Source organism: Salmo trutta, chromosome 22 (genome assembly GCF_901001165.1).
Source record: "Salmo trutta chromosome 22, fSalTru1.1, whole genome shotgun sequence".
Taxonomy (NCBI): domain Eukaryota; kingdom Metazoa; phylum Chordata; class Actinopteri; order Salmoniformes; family Salmonidae; genus Salmo; species Salmo trutta.
Genome location: NC_042978.1, coordinates 15341015 through 15367502, shown reverse-complemented (window position 1 = coordinate 15367502; position 26488 = coordinate 15341015). Strand labels below are relative to the sequence as shown.

At 42.0% G+C, this 26488-nt stretch overlaps 1 protein-coding gene across 3 annotated transcripts in view; it reads left to right on the top strand.

The window, feature by feature from the left end:
* Nucleotides 1–26488, top strand: part of LOC115158197 (protein strawberry notch homolog 2) — a 121721-nt gene that overhangs the window by 78119 nt on the left and 17114 nt on the right. For all 3 annotated transcript variants that reach the window (XM_029706849.1, XM_029706850.1, XM_029706851.1), the window contains 10 exons: nt 20479–20640; nt 21286–21369; nt 22019–22118; nt 22386–22546; nt 23055–23188; nt 23511–23601; nt 23721–23864; nt 24227–24344; nt 24594–24699; nt 24879–25032. In XM_029706849.1, coding sequence (XP_029562709.1) covers nt 20479–20640; nt 21286–21369; nt 22019–22118; nt 22386–22546; nt 23055–23188; nt 23511–23601; nt 23721–23864; nt 24227–24344; nt 24594–24699; nt 24879–25032 — 1254 coding nt within the window. The remainder of the gene's footprint in view (nt 1–20478; nt 20641–21285; nt 21370–22018; nt 22119–22385; nt 22547–23054; nt 23189–23510; nt 23602–23720; nt 23865–24226; nt 24345–24593; nt 24700–24878; nt 25033–26488) is intronic.

Sequence of the window (26488 nt, the reverse complement as noted above, 5' to 3'; positions counted from 1 at the left end):
TCATTGTAGTTTCTGTGCTTAACAAGGTTGAATATTTGCTTAATGAAAACTATAACTCCCTTCAGCCTGGTGTCCCACATAGTTCTTGACTTGATTTCTGTCATGAATGATTTGATTTCGCTCTACAGACACAGCGCGTTGGACTCACAAAAAAAATAAAAATAAATGGAGTTCAAGTAATTGAAATGACGTCGGCCAATTAGTTGTTTAATAACCCCGAAAAATATATACAAATGTTGGTTAATCGCTCAGCACTAATATGGGCAATGTGATTTTAGAGCCAGAGAGAAACACCTGTACTTAGCGTTAGACTTCCTGAAAAAATAAACTTGCTGAACAGAGGCTAGCCATACGGTTGTTGAACAATGGCTAGACTCCATGTCTTGTCACAGGCCTGCTGTGTAAAGCTACTATAATAGTCATTTCAATTCAGTTTGGACAGGCTGTTTCTCTTCTCCCTGGATGCCCCAGTTGGTGTTTTAGTGACATTACACACAGTCACACAGACCAACTAAATAACATAAACATATTTAGCATCTCCTGGCTTCCACACATAGCCTACAAGCCACTGATGCAGACCTTTGGAACATCTACATTTTAAAAAGTGTAATAAATCCATGTAATATAGTCTACACCATCACAATAAATCCATTTATTTTAGACTGTTCTAAAGAAACATGATATGAAGAAAATATCGTCTTTCAGAAGAATAGAATAGCATACTCTGAGGTGTCCTTATGTTAGGCCCTGATCTGGCTATGCCAAATGGCTGTGGGCTACACTAGTTAATTTAGCAGACAAGGTTTGTTTAGAATTCCATGGCATTATTTTATAGTATGAAGAATACAATTGAACATAGCTGAATTAAAATATACTGCTCAAAAAAATAAAGGGAACACTTAAACAACACATCCTAGATCTGAATGAAAGAAATAATCTTATTAAATACTTTTTTCTTTACATAGTTGAATGTGCTGACAACAAAATCACACAAAAATAATCAATGGAAATCCAATTTATCAACCCATGGAGGTCTGGATTTGGAGTCGCACTCAAAATTAAAGTGGAAAACCACACTACAGGCTGATCCAACTTTGATGTAATGTCCTTTAAAACAAGTCAAAATGAGGCTCAGTAGTGTGTGTGTGGCCTCCACATGCCTGTATGATCTCCCTACAACGCCTGGGCATGCTCCTGATGAGGTGGCGGATGGTCTCCTGAGGGATCTCCTCCCAGACCTGGACTAAAGCATCCGCCAACTCCTGGACAGTCTGTGGTGCAACGTGGCGTTGGTGGATGGAGCGAGACATGATGTCCCAGATGTGCTCAATTGGATTCAGGTCTGGGGAACGGGCGGGCCAGTCCATAGCATCAATGCCTTCCTCTTGCAGGAACTGCTGACACACTCCAGCCACACGAGGTCTAGCATTGTCTTGCATTAGGAGGAACCCAGGGCCAACCGCACCAGCATATGGTCTCACAAGGGGTCTGAGGATCTCATCTCGGTACCTAATGGCAGTCAGGCTACCTCTGGCGAGCACATGGAGGGCTGTGCGGCCCCCCAAAGAAATGCCACCCCACACCATGACTGACCCACCGTCAAACTGGTCATGCTGGAGGATGTTGCAGGCAGCAGAACGTTCTCCACGGCGTCTCCAGACTCTGTCACGTGATCAGTGTGAACCTGCTTTCATCTGTGAAGAGCACAGGGTGCCAGTGGCGAATTTGCCAATCTTGGTGTTCTCTGGCAAATGCCAAACGTCCTGCACGGTGTTGAGCTGTAAGCACAACCCCCACCTGTGGACGTCGGGCCCTCATACCACCCTCATAGAGTCTGTTTCTGACCATTTGAGCAGACACATGCACATTTGTGGCCTGCTGGAGGTCATTTTGCAGGGCTCTGGCAGTGCTCCTCCTTGCACAAAGGCGGAGGTAGCGGTCCTGCTGCTGGGTTATTGCCCTCCTACGGCCTCCTCCACGTCTCCTGATGTACTGGCCTGTCTCCTGGTAGCACCTCCATGCTCTGGACACTACGCTGACAGACACAGCAAACCTTCATGCCACAGCTCGCATTGATGTGCCATCCTGGATGAGCTGCACTACCTGAGCCACTTGTGTGGGTTGTAGACTCCGTCTCATGCTACCACTAGAGTAAAAGCACCGCCAGCATTCAAAAGTGACCAAAACATCAGCCAGGAAGCATAGGAACTGAGAAGTGGTCTGTGGTCCCCACCTGCAGAACCACTCCTTTATTGGGGGTGTCTTGCTAATTGCCTATAATTTCCACCTGTTGTCTATTCCATTTGCACAACAGCATGTGACATTTATTGTCAATCAGTGTTGCTTCCTAAGTGGACAGTTTGATTTCACAGAAGTGTGATTGACTTAGTTACATTGTGTTGTTTAAGTGTTCCCTTTATTTTTTTGAGCAGTGTATAAAGAATATTTTCTCCAAATAATTTGAGTGAGTGTGCACATGCGGCTATTCTGTGTTGAGCGGTTAACAAAGACACAGGTCCTCCTATATGCTTAATTTTGAGTTATTTATGTAACTTTAGTTGTGATACATGTTGGGCTATATGTTTTTGGTTTTTAAAACATTCTAAGGCTGCATGATGCGCCTAATGATTTAAAAAAAAAGTTGCATGAAAGGCATAAGCTCTGCTTTGTTTTTTTGCACTTCAATCTGTCATTCACAATTTGACAAGCACTTGAAAATGCCTCGAATTTCCCTTCTCTCCCAGCTGCATGCCGAAGCACCTCTCACTCGCATGACTCTCCGTCACGTCATCTGTTCTTTCTCACAGGCTACAAGTGAAGACCGACACATTGGGGACGGATCTGCACGTGTCCTTATCTAATTCCGAGGCGCATATTGATGATATAGGAAGAACTGTCCACATTTTACTTTTAGTCAGCCAACAAGATGAGTAGGCCTAACGAACAGCAAAAGCACTAGCCTATGTCACTCTACTATCCCCTCCCATAGTACAAAAGTTGACTTTCTATTCTGTGTAAGAAAGTAATATTCCAAACATAATGTGGGACAGTTGTGAGATGGGATAGCATCACAAAACCTGTTTTAAGTAATGAGCCTGACACAACGGATAAGAACGTTGAGCTTAAAATGTTGATAAACGGTTAGGCTATTTCTTATAGTTATAAGTGCAGCAATGTGCACACGGCAGTAGGCTATAAGCGTGAATGTTCCGTTAGCACCATTCTCAAAAGTGACCACAAATGTGAATTTGCATGTAATGCTTTTATATTAAAGGTGCATTTTATGGTGAAAATGTTCTTCCCCAAACTTGAAACTCACGCACTGCGTATGTATGCCAGTTAGGCTCTACACCCATTGTAAAGCAAATTAATGTGCTTCTTTTTAAGAAGTTATTTGGCCAGTTTTGTTGTGATACGGACCTTATCAAAACATATATTTTTCTATGGGCTAGGCTACATGTGTGTGACTATGATTTGAAAAAGTCAAGAGAAAAAAGCATGCGCTGTTTCTTGCCTTAAGCTGGGCATCATTCACAAGTGATGGGCTAATATTGTCACCATCACACTAATCTTGATTTAATATTGTTTTTACATATACTAAATAATAAATGTGAAATTTGTTTGTATTTGATTTAGAATGGACCATTATCATGCACCTGTCTCGAAACAGGAGCCCCGGGAAAATGTACTTGTCATCTATGCACTTAAATAGCGGAAGGAGGACACTTCCCCCCCCCCCCCCGTGATTAATTTTCATGCCAGCCAGGTAGGCAATACTCATGTTGTAAAGAGAAGCAATGTGCTTAATATTAGGGAAGTTGAGAAATAAATATAGTAGGTCTAGCCTATAGAAAGCTGCCATCACTCTGTTTTCTCACACAATTGCATAGCTTACAGAACTGTTGCGCAACATGAGCTCATGGGCTGTCATGAAGTGTTTGATTAGATTGTCGATGACATTTGCATGGATGTCAGAGTGATTAGAGGGACAATAGGGCCGAGTACCAGTTTGGTAGGCTACTAATGACCATCAGCAGCATCAGAGCTGGCAGAAGCCTAATTACTGTGACTAAACGGTGTTGTGGAATTTGACTGCCGTGTGTGTGTGTGTGTGTGTGTGTGTGTGTGTGTGGGGGGGGGGGGGGCTGTAATAAGGTCAACGTAACAGCCCTAAGAGTGAGCCCCTTGTGTTGCTCTCTGACAGGGGTGCTCATTGCAGCGATTTTCTTTTTTTTCTTCTCATCCTCAATGTTTTCATTACTCAATGCAGCCAGACAGCTGCCATTTATCACAGGCTCTCAAACACACTTTAATGCCACTACTGTGGATATACTGGTGTGTGTGTGTGTGTGTGTGTGTGTGTGTGTGTGTGTGTGTGTGTGTGTGTGTGTGTGTGTGTGTGTGTGTGTGTGTGTGTGTGTGTGTGTGTGTGTGTGTGTGTGTGTGTGTGTGTGTGTGTGCGCGCGCGCGTCAGGGTTTCCATTAGGAAAATGTGGCACCGGACATTTGACCGGCAGCATTTGAGTTTAATAGACATTTGAGAGATTTACCGGGCCCATATGCATCGGGTAACCTGATTATGGAGTCCACCCACGGTGCTCAGAATGACAGAAATCAAATTTAGATTATGGTTATTCATCTTAACAGAACATGCAACGGCGTGCGTCCTTCTTACTGAATTCCAGTGCGCACTTTGAAGATCTTAGAATAACTACCGCATTTACCTTTCCTCAGGCAACAAGATGAGTAATTAACAGCAAAATCCCTAGCCTGTCAATCTACTATCTCCCATAGTAGAGAAGTTTACCTATTCTATTGGTCAGCTTGTGCCTTTGGCTACTGGACAGTGAAAGAACGTTTATTTGAAAACCAATAGAACATGAGAAATTGCCTTCATGTTTCTATGGTCGGATTTGACTTTGAAGCTAGGTGTAAGACATGCCTCATAATATGAAGTGAAACGACCAGGTTTCAGATAATTATGTATGTTTTCAAAATGCATACTGCCTACAGCAAAGTGGTGTGTGTGATGCGCTGAAGCCTGCCTACCATTGCCTATAAGCACTTGAATGGGAAGCGCGCTTCAATTACCAGTTGAGAAATAGTAGGCATAGCTCCACTAGCGGTTCTGGGGGGGGCCAGTGCCCCTGTGACAACAATTTTGGACCCCCTTGTGGCCCCCCTAAATGTGGAGTATGAAATCATTTTTACATAACTCATTTTTGCTATCGTTCTTTTTTTACATCCATTATTAGACAGTGGCAACGATGATGATTATGAACATGGTCTTTTGCCTACTAATGCCTGCAATGCAGTGAAGAAAATGATATGACAACAATAACGTCTAATGTAACTGGCCCCTCTAACAGTACAACTGGCCCCAACTTGCCCCCCCCCCCCCCCCCCCCCAGTTGAAATGGTCTAGAACCGCCACTGCATAGCTCTGGACATAAACTGTTTTTAACACCCGGTTGCGTTTAGAATTAAATCACATTAAACTCAACAGCAATGAATTAGATGTTTTGAGAGAAGCTGTAGCAGCAGCTCTCGCGCTGTATGACATATATATTTTCTGCTCTCTGTATGCTCTGAGCATGTGATAAACATAACGGCTAACAAAAATGCACCACGCGACAAATTTAATTTCACTAAATAATCCAGATAAACCTATAGACCGGCATGGCCGGTCAAATGTAATACCATCAATTGAATAGGCTAAAAAGCATACCTTTGCAATGGGCTTAATCTTTTTGGGGGGGTGGGCAATAGCCGGCTGCTGTTTTATTTATGGGCTTTTCATATTATTATTTTTTCTGCCAAAACTCCTCCGTTACTGGCTAACGGAAACCCTGGTGTGTGTATTTAATGTGTTTGTGTGAAAGTAGTCTGAGGTTTCAGATCATATCACTGAAGGATTGTGAAAAGGAGGCCTATATATGGGCATGAATGTGGTTTTCCTCTGCGTGTGGGTTTGGATGATGGGAAGGAGAAAACGCTGGGTTCAGCACTTAAACGGGAGAAGTGGAAGAGGAACATGTGAAGGACTGGCTTTGTGTGAGGACATGAGGATTGACAAACTGGGAAAATTCTGACCAACGCGCGCAGCTCTGCAGTTTCGTAAATGAACACTTGCGTAACTTGTCCTTGGTTATCTCTCTGAAAACCTTTTTATCTCACAAAGGCCATACACTCTCTGCTACTGTTCTCTCTCTCTCTCACACACGCACACGATAAACTTCTTGCCCAATCACAGATTTCTCCATGTTTTCCCTCTGAAAACATTCTCTCTCTGTCTCCCTCTTCTTTCTCTTTCTCTTTCTCTCTCCCACTCTGCCATTTCCATGTTTTGTCCTGTGAGGTAGAGAGGGAAGCAGGATTAGGAGCCAGCCAGGCAGGCTGTGCCTGTTGAAGGCCAGATTACCATCAGTGCAGTTGGTATTCAGGCTTTATCTCTGCCTAACAGAACATAATCTTAGCTGCAGCACCGGCCGCACCGCCGTAGGAACAAATAGTGCTTTACCAGTCACGCATGCCTCACATTTATTAAGAAAAATACATTCCAGTCTGCTCTGGTTCTCCTCTCTCCCTCTGTGAGTGGAGATTAGTGGAGCTGGGGGGTACAATTGGTTGGTGATTTAGAGAAGAACCACCTCGGCCATGATATTTTCGAGAGACCGTTTGTTCTTTTTTTGTTTATTAAAGTTATTTATTTTTTCCTTTTTTCAACAAACCCAACCAAACGAACAAATAAACAAAAAATAAAAAGTTGATTGTACAGCATAAAAACATTGAGCATGACATCCAGACATATCCTCCAAATAGCACATATACACAGTCAAATAGTATCTCACAAGCTACAGTACAGAACTAAAATGGGTTTGCTAGCATAAGTCATCACCTGCAAGTCCTAGAAACATGACAAATAAAATATGTCCAGATTCTAGAATTGTTGTTTCTGCCAGTGATCCTAGCAAGCATTTGTTCATAAGATGCTACCTCCAACATTGATTGTATTAGTTAACTCGGTTCTATCGCCCAGGAGACACATTCTCGGTGAAACTGGAATTGTTAACCCCAATCATTTCTCCAGATATTTTAAAACATCCTTCCAAAAAGGTAGCTCTAATGTACATTCCCATATTGCGTGTAAAAATGTCTGTGTCTTTCTGGCATTTCAAACACAGAGAATTGTTGTTCAGCCCCATCTTATGATGCTTTGTTGTGGTCCAATAAAACCTATGTAGTATCTTATATTGAGTAGGTTTCCCCCTGGCTTCCCTTATGTTTGGACAAGATTTTCAACCAGGTGTCATCCTCAATTTCACACTTAAGGTCAGCTTGCCATATTGTTCTCCCGTTTTTACAGTCTACTCTACAGATGACTAAATATTGAGTAAAAAAGGTCTGCCTTAAGTTTGGGTAATTCCAAATACTCCGCTATTGGGTTCTTTCCTGGATTTTGTTGATAGCCGGTTAACAAACATTCCCTCAATTGTAAATATTTACAGAAATGTCCCTTTGTCTCCTACATCATATTTTTGTACCAAATCTGAGAATGACTTTAAAACATCTTCATTGTACATTTACATGTTACATTTTAGTCATTTAGCAGACGCTCTTATCCAGAGCGACTTACAGTAGTGAATTCATACATTTCATTTCATGCATTTTTTTTGTACTGGCCCCCCCGTGGGAATCGAACCCACAACCCTGGCGTTGCACACACCATGCTGGCATGGCAAACACCATGCTCTACCAACTGAGCCACAGGGAAGACCAATGATTGTACAGATCACCTGTAGAATGAATTCCTTCCATTACCATTGTTTCCAGTACACTTATTTCCTATCCGTAGCCATGGGATTGTGACACAATGATGAGTATCCTTGTTTTTAGATGTGAAATTCCACATATCTTGTGTACTGTTCTCCACACATCTTTTGAGTGTAACAAGATTGGGTTGGAAGTTAACAAACCTCTCCCCTTGCAAGACTCTGACAGAAAATCAAATAAAAAAATTGTTGTTTTCTAATCTTTTAACTGTTTCAGCCCCATCTCTCATCTTTTTGGACCCATGGGATATTATATCCTTTAGTCGTGGTTTCTTTGCAGCAATTTGACCATGAAGGCCTGATTCACGCAGTCTCCTCTGATTAGTTGATGTTGAGGTGTATCTCTTACTTTTATTTGGGCTGCAATCTGAGGTGCAGTTAACTCTAACTTATCCTCTGCAGCAGAGCTAACTCTGGGTCTTCCTTTCCTGTGACGGTCCTCATGAGAGCCAGTTTCATCATAGCGCTTGATGTTGTTTGCGACTGCACTCGAAACTTTCAAGTTCTTGAAATTTTCCGCATTGACTGACTTTCATGTCTTAAAGTAATGATGGACTGTCGTTTCGCTTTGCGTGTTTGAGCTGTTCTTGCCATAATATGGACTTGGTCTTTTACCAAATAGGGCTATCTTCTGTATACCACCCCTACCTTGTCACAACAAAACCGATTGGCTCAAACGCATTAAAAATGAAGGAAATTCCACAAATTAACTTTTAACAAGGCACACCTTTTAATTGAAATGCATACCAGGTGACTACCTCATGAAGCTGGTTGAGAGAATGCCAAGAGTGTGCAAAGCTGTCATCAAGGCAAAGGGTGGCTACTTTGAAGAATCTCAAATATAAAATATATTTTGATTTAACACTTTTTTTGGTTACTACGTGATTCCATATGTGTCATTTCATAGTTTTGATGTCTTCACTATTGTTCTACAATGTAGAAGATAGTAAAATAAAGAAAAACCCTTGAATGAGTAGGTGTCCAAACTTTTGGCTGGTACTGTATGCTCCGTGTGTACAGTTAAACACAGAAAACCAATCCCAAAATAAAACAAAGCAACTAGGAATGTAACGTTGCTTTTCAATGAGGCAATCATCATCGAACTGTCTTGGATGCTGCAGAGGATAACCTGCAGTCTCAACTCAAAAGTCCTTATGACCGGTGTGTGTACCTGACGTTCTTCTCGTGTAGTTGTTTTTTCGCTGTTGAAAACTTCTTCCTATTCATTGCCATTTCCTTGGACAGGTACAGGGAAAAAGACAGTCGACGGCCTTCTCACTGAACGCCTTTTCTTTTGCGGCTTTAAGTATCCTAACCTGGGCTGTAGATTGTAGGAAGTGGATGAGAACCGTTCTCGGCGCCCATTCTCTTCAGGCATGTTTAAGCTGCGCTGGGTTCGTTCAATTTCAAATTCGTGCCCGTTGTCAAATCCAAATCATTCGGCGATGATTGTGCACAAACGAGATTAGTCCACAACCAGCCTCACTCCCCTCTTTCAGATTAACCAATCTTTACTGTATTTATCCTACTTCTGTTCTGAAGTACTGCCTTATCCATCCTCACTTGTATCGCATCAAGTTTTTCCTTTAGCTCGGTAGTTGTTGTTTTTATCATGGAGACATTGGATGCAACACCCAACAAAGTCGTATTCATCTTTCCCATTTGCTCAATTAGATTCTTCAGATTTACTGATTTTTATCTGGGTTTACGTGATTATTCGCGATGACTTGTTTGCTAGTCTGTGGCCTGTGAATACTGCGTTAAGCTTGAATACATTTTTAGCGTGTGTCGACATACCAATAATGTAAATTATCTTTATATTAAACAGTACTACAAGTCAATATATTAAGACAAATGAAATTGTATGCCGTTGAATTTCAATATTTACATGTGGGTATTAAGAACTTTCTAAAGTTTTTCTCTGCCATTTTTTTCCGGCGGTCTCAAGTGACTCCCCAGTTTGTTCTTCTTAACCTCTGTGGGCTAGGTGGGACGCTTGCGTCCCGCCTACTCAACAGCCAGTGGAATCCCGTGGCGCAATATTCAAATACCTTAGAAATGCTATTACTTCAATTTCTCAAACATATGACTATTTTACACCATTTTAAAGACAAGACTCTCGTTAATCTAACCACACTGTCCGATTTCAAAAAGGCTTTACAACGAAAGCAAAACATTAGATTATGTCAGCAGAGTACCCAGCCAGAAATAATCAGACACCCATTTTCCAAGCTAGCATATAATGTCACAAAAACCAAAACCACAGCTAAATGCAGCACTAACCTTTTGATGATCTTCATCAGATGACACTCCTAGGACATTATGTTATACAATACATGCATGTTTTGTTCAATCAAGTTCATATTTATATAAAAAACCAGCTTTTTACATTAGCATGTGACTAGCATTCCCACCGAACACTTCCGGTGAATTTACTAAATTACTCACGATAAACGTTCACAAAAAACATAACAATTATTTTAAGAATTATAGATACAGAACTCCTTTATGCAATCGCTATGTCCGATTTTAAAATAGCTTTTCGGTGAAAGCACATTTTGCAATATTCTGAGTAGATAGCCCGGCCATCACAGGCTAGCTAATTTGACACCCACCAAGTTTGGTACTCACCAAACTCAGATTTACTATAAGAAAAATTGGATTACCTTTGCTGTTCTTCGTCAGAATGCACTCCCAGGACTTCTACTTCAATAACAAATATTGGTTTGGTTCCAAATAATCCATAGTTATATCCAAATAGCGGCGTTTTGTTCGTGCGTTCAAGACACTATCCGAAGGGTGACGCGCCCGGCGCGTTTCGTTACAAAAAAATTCAAAATATTCCATTACCGTACTTCGAAGCATGTCAAACGCTGTTTAAAATCAATTTTTATGCGATTTTTCTCGTAAAAAAGCGTTGATATTCCGACCGGGAAACCCAGTTTTCGTTCAAAGACTGAAAATGAAAACATGGAGTCGACTCGTGCACGCGCGCCCCAGTCTCATTGTTCTCAGATCGACCACTATCCAAATGCGCTACTGTTTTTCAGCCATGGCCTGCAAAGTCATCATTCAACGTTCTGGCGCCTTCTGAGAGCCTATGGGAGCGTTAGAAAATGTCACGTTATGCCAGAGATCCCCTGTTTCTGATAGAGATGATCAAGAAGGCCAAGATATGGTCAGAGAGGGCGCTTCCTGTTTGGAATCTTCTCAGGTTTTGGCCTGCCAAATGAGTTCTGTTATACTCACAGACACCATTCAAACAGTTTTAGAAACTTTAGGGTGTTTTCTATCCAAATCAAACAATTATATGCATATTCTAGGAGGAGTAGTAACCAGATTAAATCGGGTACGTTTTTTTATCCGGCCGTGCAAATACTGCCCCCTATCCCCCAACAGGTTAATCAAAGTTTTTCTCATGGCTTGACAGGGAAAGATTGGTATCATCTTCCCTGGGATGAAATGAAATGGTTCATCCTGTCGGAATGAGCACTGGAGCTGTTGGGAGAATGAGATGATTAGTTCTGCTCTCCGACCGTTTATGAAAACATTATAGTATGAATTGGTCAATCAATAAACAAAATGTCAGTCGTTCCACCTCAAAAAGCACGAGGAATTTGACACCCGCCATGTCAGACTGACATTTTTCTGTAGTTAGAAACCAATAAGATAAGCATTTCTACAAAATAATTTTGTTGAAATATGTGATTTTGATCTTGAAAGCTAATTGATTGCACCCAAATGTAATGCAATATAATATTCATTACATATAGTAACTTCCGATTTACAAAGAAAACTAAGATGTGAAGAATCTAAATAGATGGTCAAACACAGCCCTCCCCAATGGCCAGTATATACTATCAGTTCTCAGTGTTTGACAAACTGTATGAAGCTGCAACGTGGAGTATTGTTTATTCATACTATGTAATGTATTCTCAGTGAATTTGGTGATGTTTCTCTCCCCCTTGGTCAGAGAAATTAGCCATTGAAGCCACTTGCATTTTCCCCATAAATGAAGTGCAAGTAAGGTTTTGCCCACTAGATGCCACTGTTGCTGCTACTGCCCTTTTATCCATTTAGCCAACTCTCCTTGAATGGTCCAACAAGAGGCAGCTCTGAGGGCTATCCCTATGATACAATTATCATATGAAGCCCAACAAATGTGAGACAGTAAAACTTCAAGTTTCTCGGCATACACATCTGACGAGCTGAAATGGTCAAACCACACGGACACATTGGTGAAGAAGGGATGACAACAACTTTTCAATCTCAGGAGGCTGAAGAAATGTGTCCTGTCCCCGAGTGCCCTCAGTGTTATACAGGAGCACCATCAAGAACATGCTGTCGGGCTGCATCAGTCTGGTACGACAACTCCACCATCGCTGACCGCATGGTGCTACAGAGGGTGGTACGCTCAGCCCAACACACCATTGGGTGCACACTGCCTGCCCTCCAGGACACCTACAACACCAGGTGTTGCAGGAAGACCCAGAAGGTCATCAGGGACCCCAGCCACACGAGCCATGGACTGTTCTCCCCACTTCTATGACTCGGACGCGGGCAATATAGGAGCATCATAGCAAATACTGAAAGACTGACCAATAGCTTCTACCATCAGACTGCTGAATAGCCATCACTAGTCAGCTACATTCTAACCCTATCCCTTTCCTGCACTTCCCACCCCTGCAACCCTGTGCATGTGACTAATCTCTCTAAATCTAGGAGAAGAATGTAGGATGGGTTGTGTTATTTATGTTACATAGTGTCTTGTTGCCTAGTTTTTATTGTAAGAGAGTATGAGGCCCTCCTATGTGGGAGTTCCTTGTGTGAAGAAGGATTTTATCACTAAGTTTGTTCCCACTGTAGGAACTGCTGAGCAGTTGCGGAAGGTGGGTGTAGTATGTGTCTCTCTTCGGAGCGGCCTCTGGTTACGTTTTGTTCCTCCTTGTTTACTAATCACTCATCTGCCGGAACAGCCACATTTCTTGGAATGATAGTGGGAAGAGCGTGATTGGTGGAGGAATGGAGGGTGGAGAGTTTCCAGGGATCGTCTCTGCTTCTCTCCCCCGTTCTCTTTTATACACACCAAACTGCAGCCGTTCCACTTAGCTGTCCACAGGGCACAACTTCAAGAGGCTAATTTCAGAGCTTAAGTCTGATCTTGTCCTAGCAGAGCTCACACACACCCGCGAGCTCACACACACCCGCGAGCTCACACACACACGCGCACACACACACACTCGATGATACAACCAGGAGAGTAATCACAGAGCTACCAGTAGACACTGATTAGCTGAGTGCTGTGCCCTTGAAAAAGCTCTCTATAGGAACTCTTTACCACCCCCGAGCCCCACACACACACAAGCACATCACCACATCCTGCTCCTCTGACCCCGTTTGTGTAAACACACACAGACCCACTGGCAGACGCGAGGGGCAGTTGTTTTCCATTAATGTTTTCCATTAGTTTTGAGTGTATGTTATGCTCTGCTGTGTGTTTTTGTGTTTTATTAGGATCCCCATTTTCTGTTACGAAAGCAGCAGCTACTCTTCCTGGGGTTCACAAAAAACATGAAACATTGCATAATACAGACCATTAATATTAATTTAATTAATAGACAAGAACAGCTCAAGGACAGAACTAAATACAGTGCATTCAGAAAGTATTCAGAACCCTTCCCTTTTCCCACATTACAGCCTTATTCTAAAATGGATTGAATAAAAATGTTCCCTCATTAATCTACACAATATACCCAATAATGACAACGTGAAAACAACAGGTTTTTAGACATTTAAAAAAAAAAAAAATGTATTGCAAATAGATAAACAGACCTTATTTACAAAAGTATTCAGAACCTTTGCTATGCGACTCAAAAATTGAGCTCTGGTGCATCCTGTTTCCATTGATCATCCTTGAGATGTTTTTACAACTTGATTGGAGTCCACTTGGGGTAAATTCAATTGATTGGACATCATTTGGAAAAGCACACACCTGTCTATATAAGGTCCCACAGATGACAGTGCATGTCAGAAAAACCAAGAGACAGGATTGTGTCGAGGCACAGATCTGGGGAAGAGTACCAAAACAATTCTGCAGTATTGAAGGTCCCCAAGAACACAGCAGCCTCATCATTCTTAAATGGAAGAAGTTTGTAACCACCAAGACACTTCCTAGAGCTGGCTGCCCGGCCAAACTGAGTAAACGGTGGAGAAGGGCCTTGTTCAGGGAGGTGACCCAGAACCCGATGGTCACTGACAGAGCTCCAGAGTTCCTCTGTGGAGAGGGGAGAACCTTACAGAAGGACAACCATCTGTGCAGCACTCCACCAATCAGGTCTTACGGAAGCCTCTCCTCAGTAAAAAGCACATACAGTTCAAGTCGGAAGTTTACATGCACCTTAGCGACATATATTTCAGCTCACTTTTTCACAATTTCTGACATTTAATCCTCGTCAAAATTCCCTGTTTCAGGTCAGTTAGGATTAGAGGTCGACCGATTTTTCAACGCCGATGCCGATTTATTGGAGGACCCGAAAAATCCGATACCGATTAATCGGCCGATTTATTTAAAAAAAACTGCTGGTAAAAAAAAAATATATATATATATATATATATTTTTTTTTTTTATTATTATTAGTTTTTTTATTATTATTATTTTTTATTATTTTTTGTAATAATGACAATTACAACATTACTGAATGAACACTTAGATTTTGATGTATTATATTAACTTAATATAATACATCAAAATCTATTTAGCCTCAAATAAATAATGAAACATGTTCAATTTGGTTTAAATAATGCAAAAACAAAGTGTTGGAGAAGAAAGTAAAAGTGCAATATGTGCCATGTAAGAAAGCTAACGTTTAAGTGCCTTGCTCAGAACAAATGAAAGCTGGTGGTTCCTTTTAACATGAGTCTTCAATATTCCCAGGTAAGAAGTTTTAGGTTGTAGTTATTATAGGAATTATAGGACTATTTCTCTCTATACGATTTGTATTTCATATACCTTTGACTATTGGATGTTCTTATAGGCACTTCAGTATTGCCAGTGTAACAGTATAGCTTCCGTCCCTCTCCTCGCTCCTACTTGGACTCGAACCAGGAACACATCGACAACAGCCACCCTCGAAGCAGCATTACCCATGTAGAGCAAGGGGAACAACTACTCCAAGTCTCAGAGCGAGTGACGTTTGAAATGCTATTACCGCGCACCCGCTAACTAGCTAGCCATTTCACATCGGTTACACCAGCCTAATCTTGGGAGTTGATATGCTTGAAGTCATAAACAGCGCAATGCATTGCGAAGAGCTGCTGGCAAAACGCACGAAAGTGCTGTTTGAATGAATGCTTACGAGCCTGCTGGTGCCTACCACCGCTCAGTCAGGCTGCTCTATCAAATCATAGACTTAATTATAATATAATAAACACACAGAAATACGATACGAGCCTTAAGTCATTAATATGGTCGAATCCGTAAACTATCATCTCGAAAACAAGACGTTTTTTCTTTCAGTGATATACGGAACCGGTCTGTATTTTATCTAACGGGTGGCATTCCTAAGTCTAAATATTCCTGTTACATTACACAACCTTCAATGTTATGTCATAATTATGTAAAATTCTGGCAAATTAGTTCGCAACGAGCCAGGCGACCCAAACTGTTGCATATACCCTGACTCCGCGTGCAATAAACACAAGAGCAATGACACAATTTCATGTTAGCAGGCAATACTAACTAAATATGCAGGTTTAAAAACATATACTTGTGTATTGATTTTAAAGAAAGGCATTGATGTTTATGGTTAGGGACATTGGTACAACGACAGTGCTTTTTTCGCAAATGCGCTTGTTAAATCACCCGTTTGTCGAAGTAGGCTGTGATTCGATGAGAAATTAACAGGCACCGCATCGATTATATGCAATGCAGGACACGTTAGATAAACTAGTAATATCATCAACTATGTGTAGTTAACTAGTGATTATGTTAAGATTGATAGTTTTTTATAAGATAAGTTTAATGCTAGCTGGCAACTTACCTTGGCTTCTTGCTGCCCTCGTGTAACAGATAGTCAGCCTGCCATGCAGGCTCCTCGTGGAGTGCAATGTAAGTCAGGTGGTTAGAGTGTTGGACTAGAAACCGCAAGGTTGCAAAAACAAATCACCGAATTCCCCCTGAACAAGGTAGTTAACCCCCGTTCCTAGGCCGTCATTGAAAATAAGAATGTGTTCTTGATCTGACTTGCCTAGTTAAATAAAGGGTGTTCAAAAAAATCAATAAATATAAAAAAATTGGCAAATCGGTGGCCAAAAATACCGATTACCGATTGTTATGAGAACTTGAAATCGGCCCTAATTAATGGGCCATTCCGATTAATCGCTCGACCTCGAGTTAGGATCACTACTTTATTTTAAGAATGTGAAATGTCAGAATAATAGTAGAAAGAATGATTGATTTATTTCAGCTTGTTTCTTTCATCACATTCCCAGTGGGTCAGAAGTTTACATACACTCAATTAGTATTTGGTAGCATTGCCTTTAAATTGTTGAACTTGGGTCAAACGTTTCGGGTAGCCTTCCACAAGCTTCCCACAATAAGTTGGGTGAATTTTGGCCCATTCCTCCTGACAGAGTTGGTGTAACTGAGTCAGGTTAGTAGGCCTCCTTGCTCGCACACGCTTTTTCAGTTCTGCCCACAAATTCTCTGTAGGATTGAGGTCAGGGCTTTGTGATGGCCACTCCAATTGTTGTCCTTAAGCCATTTTGCCACAACTTTGGAAGTATGCATGGGGTCATTGTCCGTTTTTGGAAGACCCATTTGCGACCAAGCTTTAACTTCTCGACTGATGTCTTGAGATGTTGCTTCAATATATCCACAGTTTTCCTTTCTCACGTTGCCATCAATTTTGTGAAGTGCACCAGTCCCTCCTGCAGCAAAGCACCCCCACAACATGATGCTTCCACCCCCGTGCTTCACTGTTGGGATGGTGTTCTTCAGCTTGCAAGCATCCCCCTTTTTCCTCCAAACACAACGATGGTCATTATGGCCAAACAGTTCAATTTTTGTTTCGTCAGACCAGAGGACATTTCTCCAGAAAGTACGATCTATGTCCCAATGTGCAGTTGCAAACAGTAGTCTGGCTTTTTTATGGCGGTTTTGGAGCAGTGGCTTCTTCCTTGCTGAGCGGCCTTTCAGGTTATGTCGATATAGGACTCGTTTTACTGTGGATATAGATACATTTGTATCTGTTTCCTCCATCTTCACAAGGTCCTTTGCTGTTGTTCTGGGATTGATTTGCACTTTTCGCAACCATGTACATCGCTAGGAGACAGAACGCGTCTCCTTCCTGAGTGGTTTGACGGCTGTGGGGTACCATAGTGTTTATACTTGCGTACTATTGTTTATACAGAGGAAGATGGTACCTTCAGGCGTTTGGAAATTGCTCCCAAGGATGAACCAGACTTGTGGAGGTCTACAATTTTTTTCTGAGGTCTTGGCTGATTTCTTTTGATTTTCCCATGATGTCAAGCAAAGAGGCACTGAGTTTGAAGGTAGGCCTTGAAATACATCCACAGGTACACCTCCAATTGACTCAAATGATGTCAGAAGCTTCTAAAGCCACGACATCATTTTCTGGAATTTTCCAAGCTGTTTAAAGGCACAGTCAACTTAGTGTATGTAAACATCTGACCCACTGGAATTGTGATACAGTGAATTATAAGTGAAATAATCTGTCTGTAAACAATTGTTGGAAAAATTACTTGTGTCATGCACAAAGATGTCCTAACCGACATGCCAAAACTGTAGTTTGTTAACAAGACATTTGTGGAGTGGTTGAAAAACGTGTTTTAATGACTCCAACTTAAGTGTATGTAAACGTCCGACTTCAACTGTAACAGCCCGCGTGGAGTTTGTCAAAATGCACCAAAAGGACTCTGACCATGAGAAACAAGATTCTCTGGTCTAATGAAACCGAGATTGAACTCTTTGGCCTGAATGCCAAGTGTCACGTCTGGAAGAAACCTGGCACCATCTCTACGGTGAAGCTTGGTGGTGGCAGCATCATGCTGTGGGCATGTTTTTCAGCGGCAGGGACTGGGAGACTAGTCAGGATCGAGGGAAAGATTAACCGAGCAATGTACAGAGATCCTTGATGAAAACCTGCTCCAGAGCATTCATGACCTCAGACTGGGGTGAAGGTTCACCTTTCAACAGGACAACGACCCTAAGCACACAGCCAAGACAACGCAGGAGTGGCTTCGGGATGAGTCTCGATGTCCTTGAGTGACCTAGCCAGAGCCCGGACTTGAACCTGATCGAACATCTCTGGAGAGACCTGAAAATAGCTGTGCAGTGACGCTCCCCATCCAACCTGACATATGCCATGCTTGTAGCATCATACCCAAGAAGACTCAATGCTGTTATCGCTGTCAAAGGTGCTTCAAGAAAGTACTTAGTAAAGGGTCTGAATGCTTAAATAAATGTGATATTTAAGTTTTATTTTTATTTTTAATACATTTGCATAATTGTGTAAACCTTTTCTTGCTTTGTCAGTATGGGGTATTGTGTGTAGATTGAAGAGGAAAATACATTTTAGAATAAGGCTAATGTAACAATGTGGAAAAAGGCACTCCGTCTACATGTCAGTACATACACACATTATCTAGGTCAAATAGGGGAGAGGTGTTGCTTTTGCTGTTTTTCTGTTCATTTGAGCAATATGAGATGGGAGTTCCATGCAATAATGGCTCTATATAATACTGTACTTTCTTGAATGTGTTCTGGATGTTTTTGGGTCGCGCCACGAAATGGGTGCCTTTTGCGTCCCTTTGATATTTTAAATAGAAATCTTGTCCCAATATTGAATTTTAAGCCTGTTACATTAAATGAAGTGCCCTTTTAATATAGACCACATGGAGAATTTAATTAAACAGATTTTCAATATGAATAAAGGCTTGCTAAAGTGGAAAAATTCAGCATTTTGACATGTCCATTTTGACATGTCAACTGTCACTTCTAGGAAGATTTCCCACTTAATCCAAAAATGTCTCCCAAGTTTCACCAATGTAAAGCCCTAGTTAGTTTCTGAAGATTATTATTATTGATTTCATGTCATTAGTTACTAATTTACGTCTGTTCCTCATTTTAAGATCATCCCTGTTATGTGAACTCTCATTTTAATATGGTGAAACTATTCCTTTTCTAATATATTTTTAGAAAGAAACATTGAACATCTAATAGTCAAATCCTAGTGTAAATGCAGGTGATCTGGTTCTACTCTTTTTGCCGTTTTCCTGGTGAAGAACTGAGCCAGCCAAGCATAATACGTCAATTCTGTTACCCATAGATAGACATGGTAGAAATGCTTAAACAATAAATACATTTGAAAAAATGCGAAGCTTTCATTCATTTGCCCCTCCCCGTTGCACACAACAAGCGTACATTCTCCCTAACACAAAGATTTATTTCTTATTTGACATGAAAATCTTTACCCTGTTACGGTCAACGCTGTTACTTTATTTGGTACTTAGACACTTACTATAGTCATCATTTTATTTAACCTCTTGGGATGGGAAAACCTTTCTTTTTTTTTTATGAAGTTGAACATGTGCTCTTTATGGCAGAATGTTAAAATAAAAAATATCACCGACTTGGTGGAACGACCCTTCTACTGTGCTGGACAGTGTATCCTACATGCTGTCCCTGGTCAGTCTTTTTTTAAATTCCATGGTTTGTATCAGTCTTGGGCTGCTGGGTCATCTTTGGTTGGAGCTGCTGCTCTTGTTATGCACAACTGGGCCTAGTTGATTCTTGGGCCTCTGGGTGGTTCCACTAAAAAGAAGTGTGGGGGTGTGGGAGCCTCTACCAATGACTGACCGACCGACCGTCCAATCATACTGTGGGAAAACTTTACACATACTTACCTACACGTATTGTATTTATGTACTCACTCACACGTACAGTATATGAACTTACACATGCATAAACAAATACATTTACGAGCGCACGTCTTACATCACCTATCAGGCACACACACGCACAAACACTGCATATGTTTTACTATCCTTGTGGGGACCTAAATGTATTTCCATTCAAAAGCCTATTTTCCCTAACCCTGAAACCTAAACCTATCACTTACTCCTAACCCTAATTCTAACCTAAAATAGCTTTTGTCCTCGTGGGGACCTGGGAAATGCCACCACAAGGGAGAATTTTCCTTATTTTACTATCCTTTTGGGGATTTCGGGTAGCCACAAAGATAGTAATATGTGCACGCACCCACACACACAGTGTCGGGTCCCAGACAGTATCTCGTCCATGGTGCTGGTCTCACTCTGATTTAGGTCAAATTTGTTCTCGTGAAATCATCATGCATATATTGCATAAAGAATTTTCAAAACATACACAAAGCAGTTTTTGTACACTGTTTTCTTTCGACATTGTATCTCTTTTTCTAATCATAAAATTGCTTTAAAGGTTACTACTTTATAAACCAAGTAATAATTTCACAGTACAAAGATAAAAAAGTGTCCTTTATTATACCCCACTGAATGTGCTGCAACATGAGAAGGGTCCATCACTAAGTTGATCCAGAAAGGAGAGCTCTTACTAACATGTTTTGTCTGTCGCTCTCTCTGTCTCCAGGACCTGTCCTGCATCGATGACCTCTCCAACAACTCTCTGTTCTCCTCTCCGGCCGACTCTCTGTCAGAGTACGCCGATGCCCAGGACTTCATCCACGCAGACAACCTGGCCCACGTGCCCACGCTATGGGACATAAACACACCAGCACAGAGCCAGCTGGAGGTGAGGGGACCCGACTACACACATACTTCCTCTTACTTTTTGTTGACTTTAAAAAAATAAATAGTCATGTAGCACACACCCACTCTCTCACATAAGCTGTTTTCTTTTTCTCACACAAAACAATGAGACATTCATCAGCACATACATGCGTCATCACACACTACTACCTAGATGAAAATAGCTCTGCCAACTAACACCACTATGTTCATACCCACACATACATGCTCACTCTAAAAACAAGACCAAGTGTCTGTGTGCTTAACACTCGACAGCAATTCTCAAATACACGTCATGTACAGTAGGTACATTTTGCCTCTAACCACTGATCCGGGGTCAGATATGTTTACAACCCATCTCCGGAAAGAGAGAATGTTAGGGAATATGACTCAGAATTGGAAAAAGGTTATTTGTTTGAGTCTTTGTTTTTCCTATTGATTCTTTTGTTATTTTCTCCATTATGTATCATTGTGTATTCTACACACTTTCTGTGCCCTTTGTTGCCGCTGGCTTTCACTGACAAGCTGACATATGTCACTTATGTTGTTGTTCCAGAAGTTCTGACATTCATGACTCACACGACTCTGCTGTGACTTGCATCTTTTCAATTGGTTTGAATGTTTTGTTTTTTGTTTGTTCTCCCTGCAGCTAAATGCCAACAGGTTTCAGGGTTTGAGCAGTTTGGAGGATATCTCTGCCATTATCAGCACCCCACCTTTGGGAGGATACCAGGTAGCCTCAACCCTCCAAATTTAATCCGACCTAAATTAGTCAAGTGACTGACTGAGGCCCATTTTGAAAAGCACAAGAATGTGGAGATGGAGTCAAAACTGACTGCATCATTTTAAATATGTGACACTAACTTCAAAATAATTTTGGCATAAAACTTTGAACCCACATGAATTATTGCTGCCTTTTTTGCGGACGTTACAAAAACAGGTTTTGAAATATTGTGTAAATGTATTGAGTAAACAGTCGGTTTTGCTAACTTCTCTGTCACTCTTAGTGAGCCCCTCCTCGAAACAATGAAGTCTATTTCTCTAATCTATCCACTCAGGCTCTTAATGACCTTATTAATGAGCATCAGGACAAGTAATTGCAGGTCAGCTAATTATCAGTTAATTAGCTCTGTCAACCCTTTGACCTGTAACCATCTACTATGATTTAGACCTTTTTTAAATTTCATCTCATATCTCTTGTTTCTGTCTTGTCTAGTTGGTTGAGGTTATTTTACTTATCTTCTTCCTCATCTGCACTGATCTGAAAAGAAAAGAGGGGCCTTTTGCTTTCACTTGTCCAGTTTTATATCAGTGTAGATGGACAGGAGGCAAATAATAGACATGATATGAACTACGTTACCCATATCCCTTTGCTTATGCAGGTTCAGAGAACCCAGACTCCGGCAGAAGAGGAGGAGGAGGAGGAGGAGACAGAGGAGCTGGGACATGTAGACACCTACGCCGACTACAAACCATCCAAATGTATGCTTCCCGACACTACTCTCAAGACACAATATGTTGTCCTGGTTGACCTATTTATCTGGTTGCTGTTTTTGTGTTTTTATTTATGTGGAAGGAATTTGAAATTTGCAATTAGTAATATTTTTCAGTGACATTAGTGCACAACTACGCATACAGGGAATAATAGTATAATATGATACTGATAGTTAGTCAGTCTGTGAGGGATTTAGTAAAATGTTGCCTGTCTGTTCAATCTTTAAATTATCTCCCTCTTTTGTCCTTCCTCAGCCACCATAGGGATCTCCCACCCAGACATAGTGGTGGAGACCAACACGCTGTCCAGCGTCCCTCCTCCTGACATCACCTACACTCTATCCATTCCTAACCTCACCATCAACTGTGGCCTGCTCTCTGCCCTGCAACTCGAGGCCATCATCTACGCCTGCCAGGTAACACTCACCTTTATCACCTCTGACCTCACCCATCCGGTCTGGCAGGAACAAGTTCAAGTATGTTTTAGAAACTGGATTTACAGTGTTATCTTCAGCTGTGCTTTTGAGATCTCTCTGTGTAAGTTGTTCAATATTATGCGGTGGTTTTATTACATGCCTGTCTTTTATAAGAGTGTCGACTAAATGACTACAATGTGAAGTGTTAGTTACCGATAATGTGTGTACAGGAACAAGTTCAAGTTTGTGCTTGGAAAATACAGTGTGTGGTTCATAAATAAAGGGTATATTATACAATGTCTTTAAACTCTTTCTACTGTATTTCCTACTTTAGCTGTGGAGTTTATCTCTATGTTCAGTATTTGTTCAATATATTATGCTGCTGTTTAATTGAATGCACGTATTGTAATTCACTCTGTCTACTAAATGACTTCAATATGACATGTATATGTTAGTCATAGTGTATGTCTGTATACACGTGAACACCGTGCTCCATGTGTGTTCCCAGCAACATGAGGTGATCCTGCAGAACAACCAGAGAGCAGGCTTCCTGATAGGAGACGGGGCCGGAGTGGGGAAGGGCCGTACGGTGGCCGGCATCATCCTGGAGAATTACCTAAAAGGAAGGAAGAAAGCACTATGGTAAGACACTATATTCCTCCTACTATTACTCCACTCAATACATTACCCAGCCTAGCTTTGTTTCTCCCTACCTTATAGTTATATCCTACCATTACGTAGGTGGGCGTCTCCCTGCCTAATAGATTTAAGTTCGAGTGGTTTCGATTGTAAAATGTAAGTTGTAATGGATATTGCGTCAGACTGGGGCCTTTGTGACCTGCATTAGAAACCATCAATGAAAGTCAGTGCCATTGATTACTACCAACTCTGAAATAAACCTGTTTCACTTGTGCGTCATGCTTGTTTTGTAAAGGTGCACTCATTCTCCTCTTCCACCCCTCAGGTTCAGTGTGTCCAATGACCTGAAATACGACGCAGAGAGAGATCTCAAAGACATAAATGCTCCCACTATTCCTGTGCATGCCTTAAACAAGGTGAGACAATGAGAAAGGAATATGTCAAACAACCATTACAATTACTGTATGTTGTTTTCTGAGGTTCAGTAAGCACACATGCTGTCTTGTTTAACCTCTGCTTGTGTCGCTTTTTGTAGATAAAGTACGGCGACACAGCTACCTCAGAAGGAGTCCTGTTTGCGACATACTCTGCTCTGATTGGGGAGAGTCAAGCAGGAGGGCAGCGCCGCACCAGACTCAAGCAGATCCTGGACTGGTGCAAGCCAGGCTTTGACGGCGTCGTATCCTTATACACTACATTACCACCATGGCCACTATTAACCTGATAATATCTAATTGTAGATGATCCGGGTCCGTGGCTCTATCATGATTTCTGTCTACGTGTAGGATTGTTGTACATTGAGCTTTGTGTGGATACCAGTCAATGCACTGGCCATCCTAGAACTACTGCATGTTCTAACCGCTATTACTGAAGCGAGCCCTAAAATAAGAACAAATACGTCCTGATGAAATTTTCCATCTAGCTTGGCCATCTAGTCCAGTGACTACCAATTATCCTTGAACATAAGTTTAGCTCAATCAGCATGTTTACATTGGGCATGTTCACACTGTAGCAGCGTTTTCTCCTTGACCATGTTCCTAGATTGTGTTTGATGAATGCCACAAGGCCAAGAATGCCACGTCCACCAAGATGGGCAAGGCCGTGCTGGACCTGCAGCACAAGCTGCCCCTGGCCAGGGTGGTTTATGCCAGTGCCACAGGTGGGCCTTTTTCACACTGTACCTGTACCTCTGTCTTCTCTTTCACTATCGCTCTTTCTCACAATCCCTGTACTTTAGGACTGTTTGTCTACCTGTTCCTGTCTCAGTTTTCCCGCTTTATCTCATTCATTCACTCACTCTCTGTCCCGGTTTTTCTTTCAATTTCTCTGGGTCTCTTAGTTATACTCGTTCTCTTTCTCGCGCTCTCTCTGTATCATTATCTCACCCTGCTTCTCTGTCGCCCTTCAGGTGCCTCTGAGCCAAAGAACATGATTTATATGAGCCGCCTGGGGATCTGGGGCGACGGCACGCCTTTCAATACCTTTGATGATTTCCTGCACGCCATCGAGAAGAGGTCTGGCCTCATTCCACACGCCCTTTTCTTGATTTATATCACTATCTTATTATTAAAATGTATATGATTATCTATGTTGTGAGAATAACATCTCGTAATGGTTTGGCTACCAGACCAGTCCTGGTTTTTAGAATACAGCATAGCTGACAGGCTGTGTGGTTTGGATTTTTGGTTGACAGGGGTGTGGGCGCCATGGAGATTGTTGCCATGGACATGAAGGTGAGCGGGATGTACATCGCCCGGCAGCTGAGCTTCTCAGGGGTGTCCTTCCGCATTGAGGAGATTAGCCTGGACGACGACTTCAAACTGGTCTACAACAAATCTGCCAAACTGGTGAGCGACTGAGAAGACGTGTGCATGCATGCGTTAGGTCCGGGAATTGCCATGGACCTCACGGTACAATGATATCATGATACTTAGGTGCCGATACAATATGTAATAAGATTCTTACGATTCTATAGGTATTGAGATTCAATACTGTGATTTTATGTTCCAAACATATTGATCACTATATATATGTATGTATGTAAACTCAGCAACAAAAAGTCATCTCACTGTCAACTGCATTTATTTAAGGCAAACTTAACATGTGTAAATATTTGTAAGAACATAAGATTCAACAACTTGAGACACACTGAACAAGTTCCGCAGACATGTGACTAACAGCAATGGAATAATGTGTCCCTGAACAAAGGGGGGGTCAAAATCAAAATTAACCGTCAGTATCTGGTGTGGCCACCAGCTGCATTAAGTACTGCAGTGTATCTCCTCCTCATGGACTGCACCAGATTTGCCCGTTCTTGCTGTGAGATGTTACCCCACTCTTCCACCAAGGCACCTGCAAGTTCCCGGACATTTCTGGGGGGAATGTCAATGGGATTGAATTCCGGGCTCTTCACTGGCCATGGCAGAACACTGACATTCCTGTCTTGCAGGAAATCACGCACAGAACGAGCAGTATGGCTGGTGGCATTGTCATGCTGGAGGGTCATGTCAGGATGAGCCTGCAGGAAGGGTACCACATGAGGGAGGAGGATGTCTTCCCTGTAATGCACAGCGTTGAAATTGCCTGCAATGACAACGAGCTCAGGCCAATGATGCTGTGACACACTGCCCCAGACCATGATGGACCCTCCACCTCTAAATCGATCCCGCTCCAGAGTACAGGCCTCGGTGTATCGCTCATTCCTTCGACGATAAACGCAAATCCGACCATCACCCCTGGTGAGACGACAATGCGACTCGTCAGTGAAGAGCACTTTTTGCCAGTCCTGTCTGGTCCAGCGACGGTGGGTTTTTGTGCCCATAGGCGACGTTGTTGCCGGTGATGACTGGTGTTGGACCTGCCTTACAACAGGCCTACAAGCCCTCAGTCCAGCCTCTCTCGGCCTATTGTGGACAGTCTGTGCACTGATGGAGGGATTGTTCGTTCCTGGTGTTATTTGGGCAGTTGTTGCCATCCTGTACCTGTCCCGCAGGTGTGATGTTTGGATGTACCGATCCTGTGCAGGTGTTGTTACACGTGGTCTGCCACTGCGAGGACGATCAGCTGTCCTTCCTGTCTCCCTGTAGCGCTGTCTTAGATGTCTCACAGTACAGACATTGCAATTTATTGCCCTGGCCACATCTGCAGTCCTCATGCCTCCTTGCAGCATGCCTAAGGCACGTTCACGCAGATGAGCAGGGACCCTGGGCATCTTTCTTTTGGTGTTTTTCAGAGTCAGTAGAATGGTCTCTTTCCTGTCCAAAGTTTTCATAACTGTTACCTTAATTGCCTACTGTTTGTAAG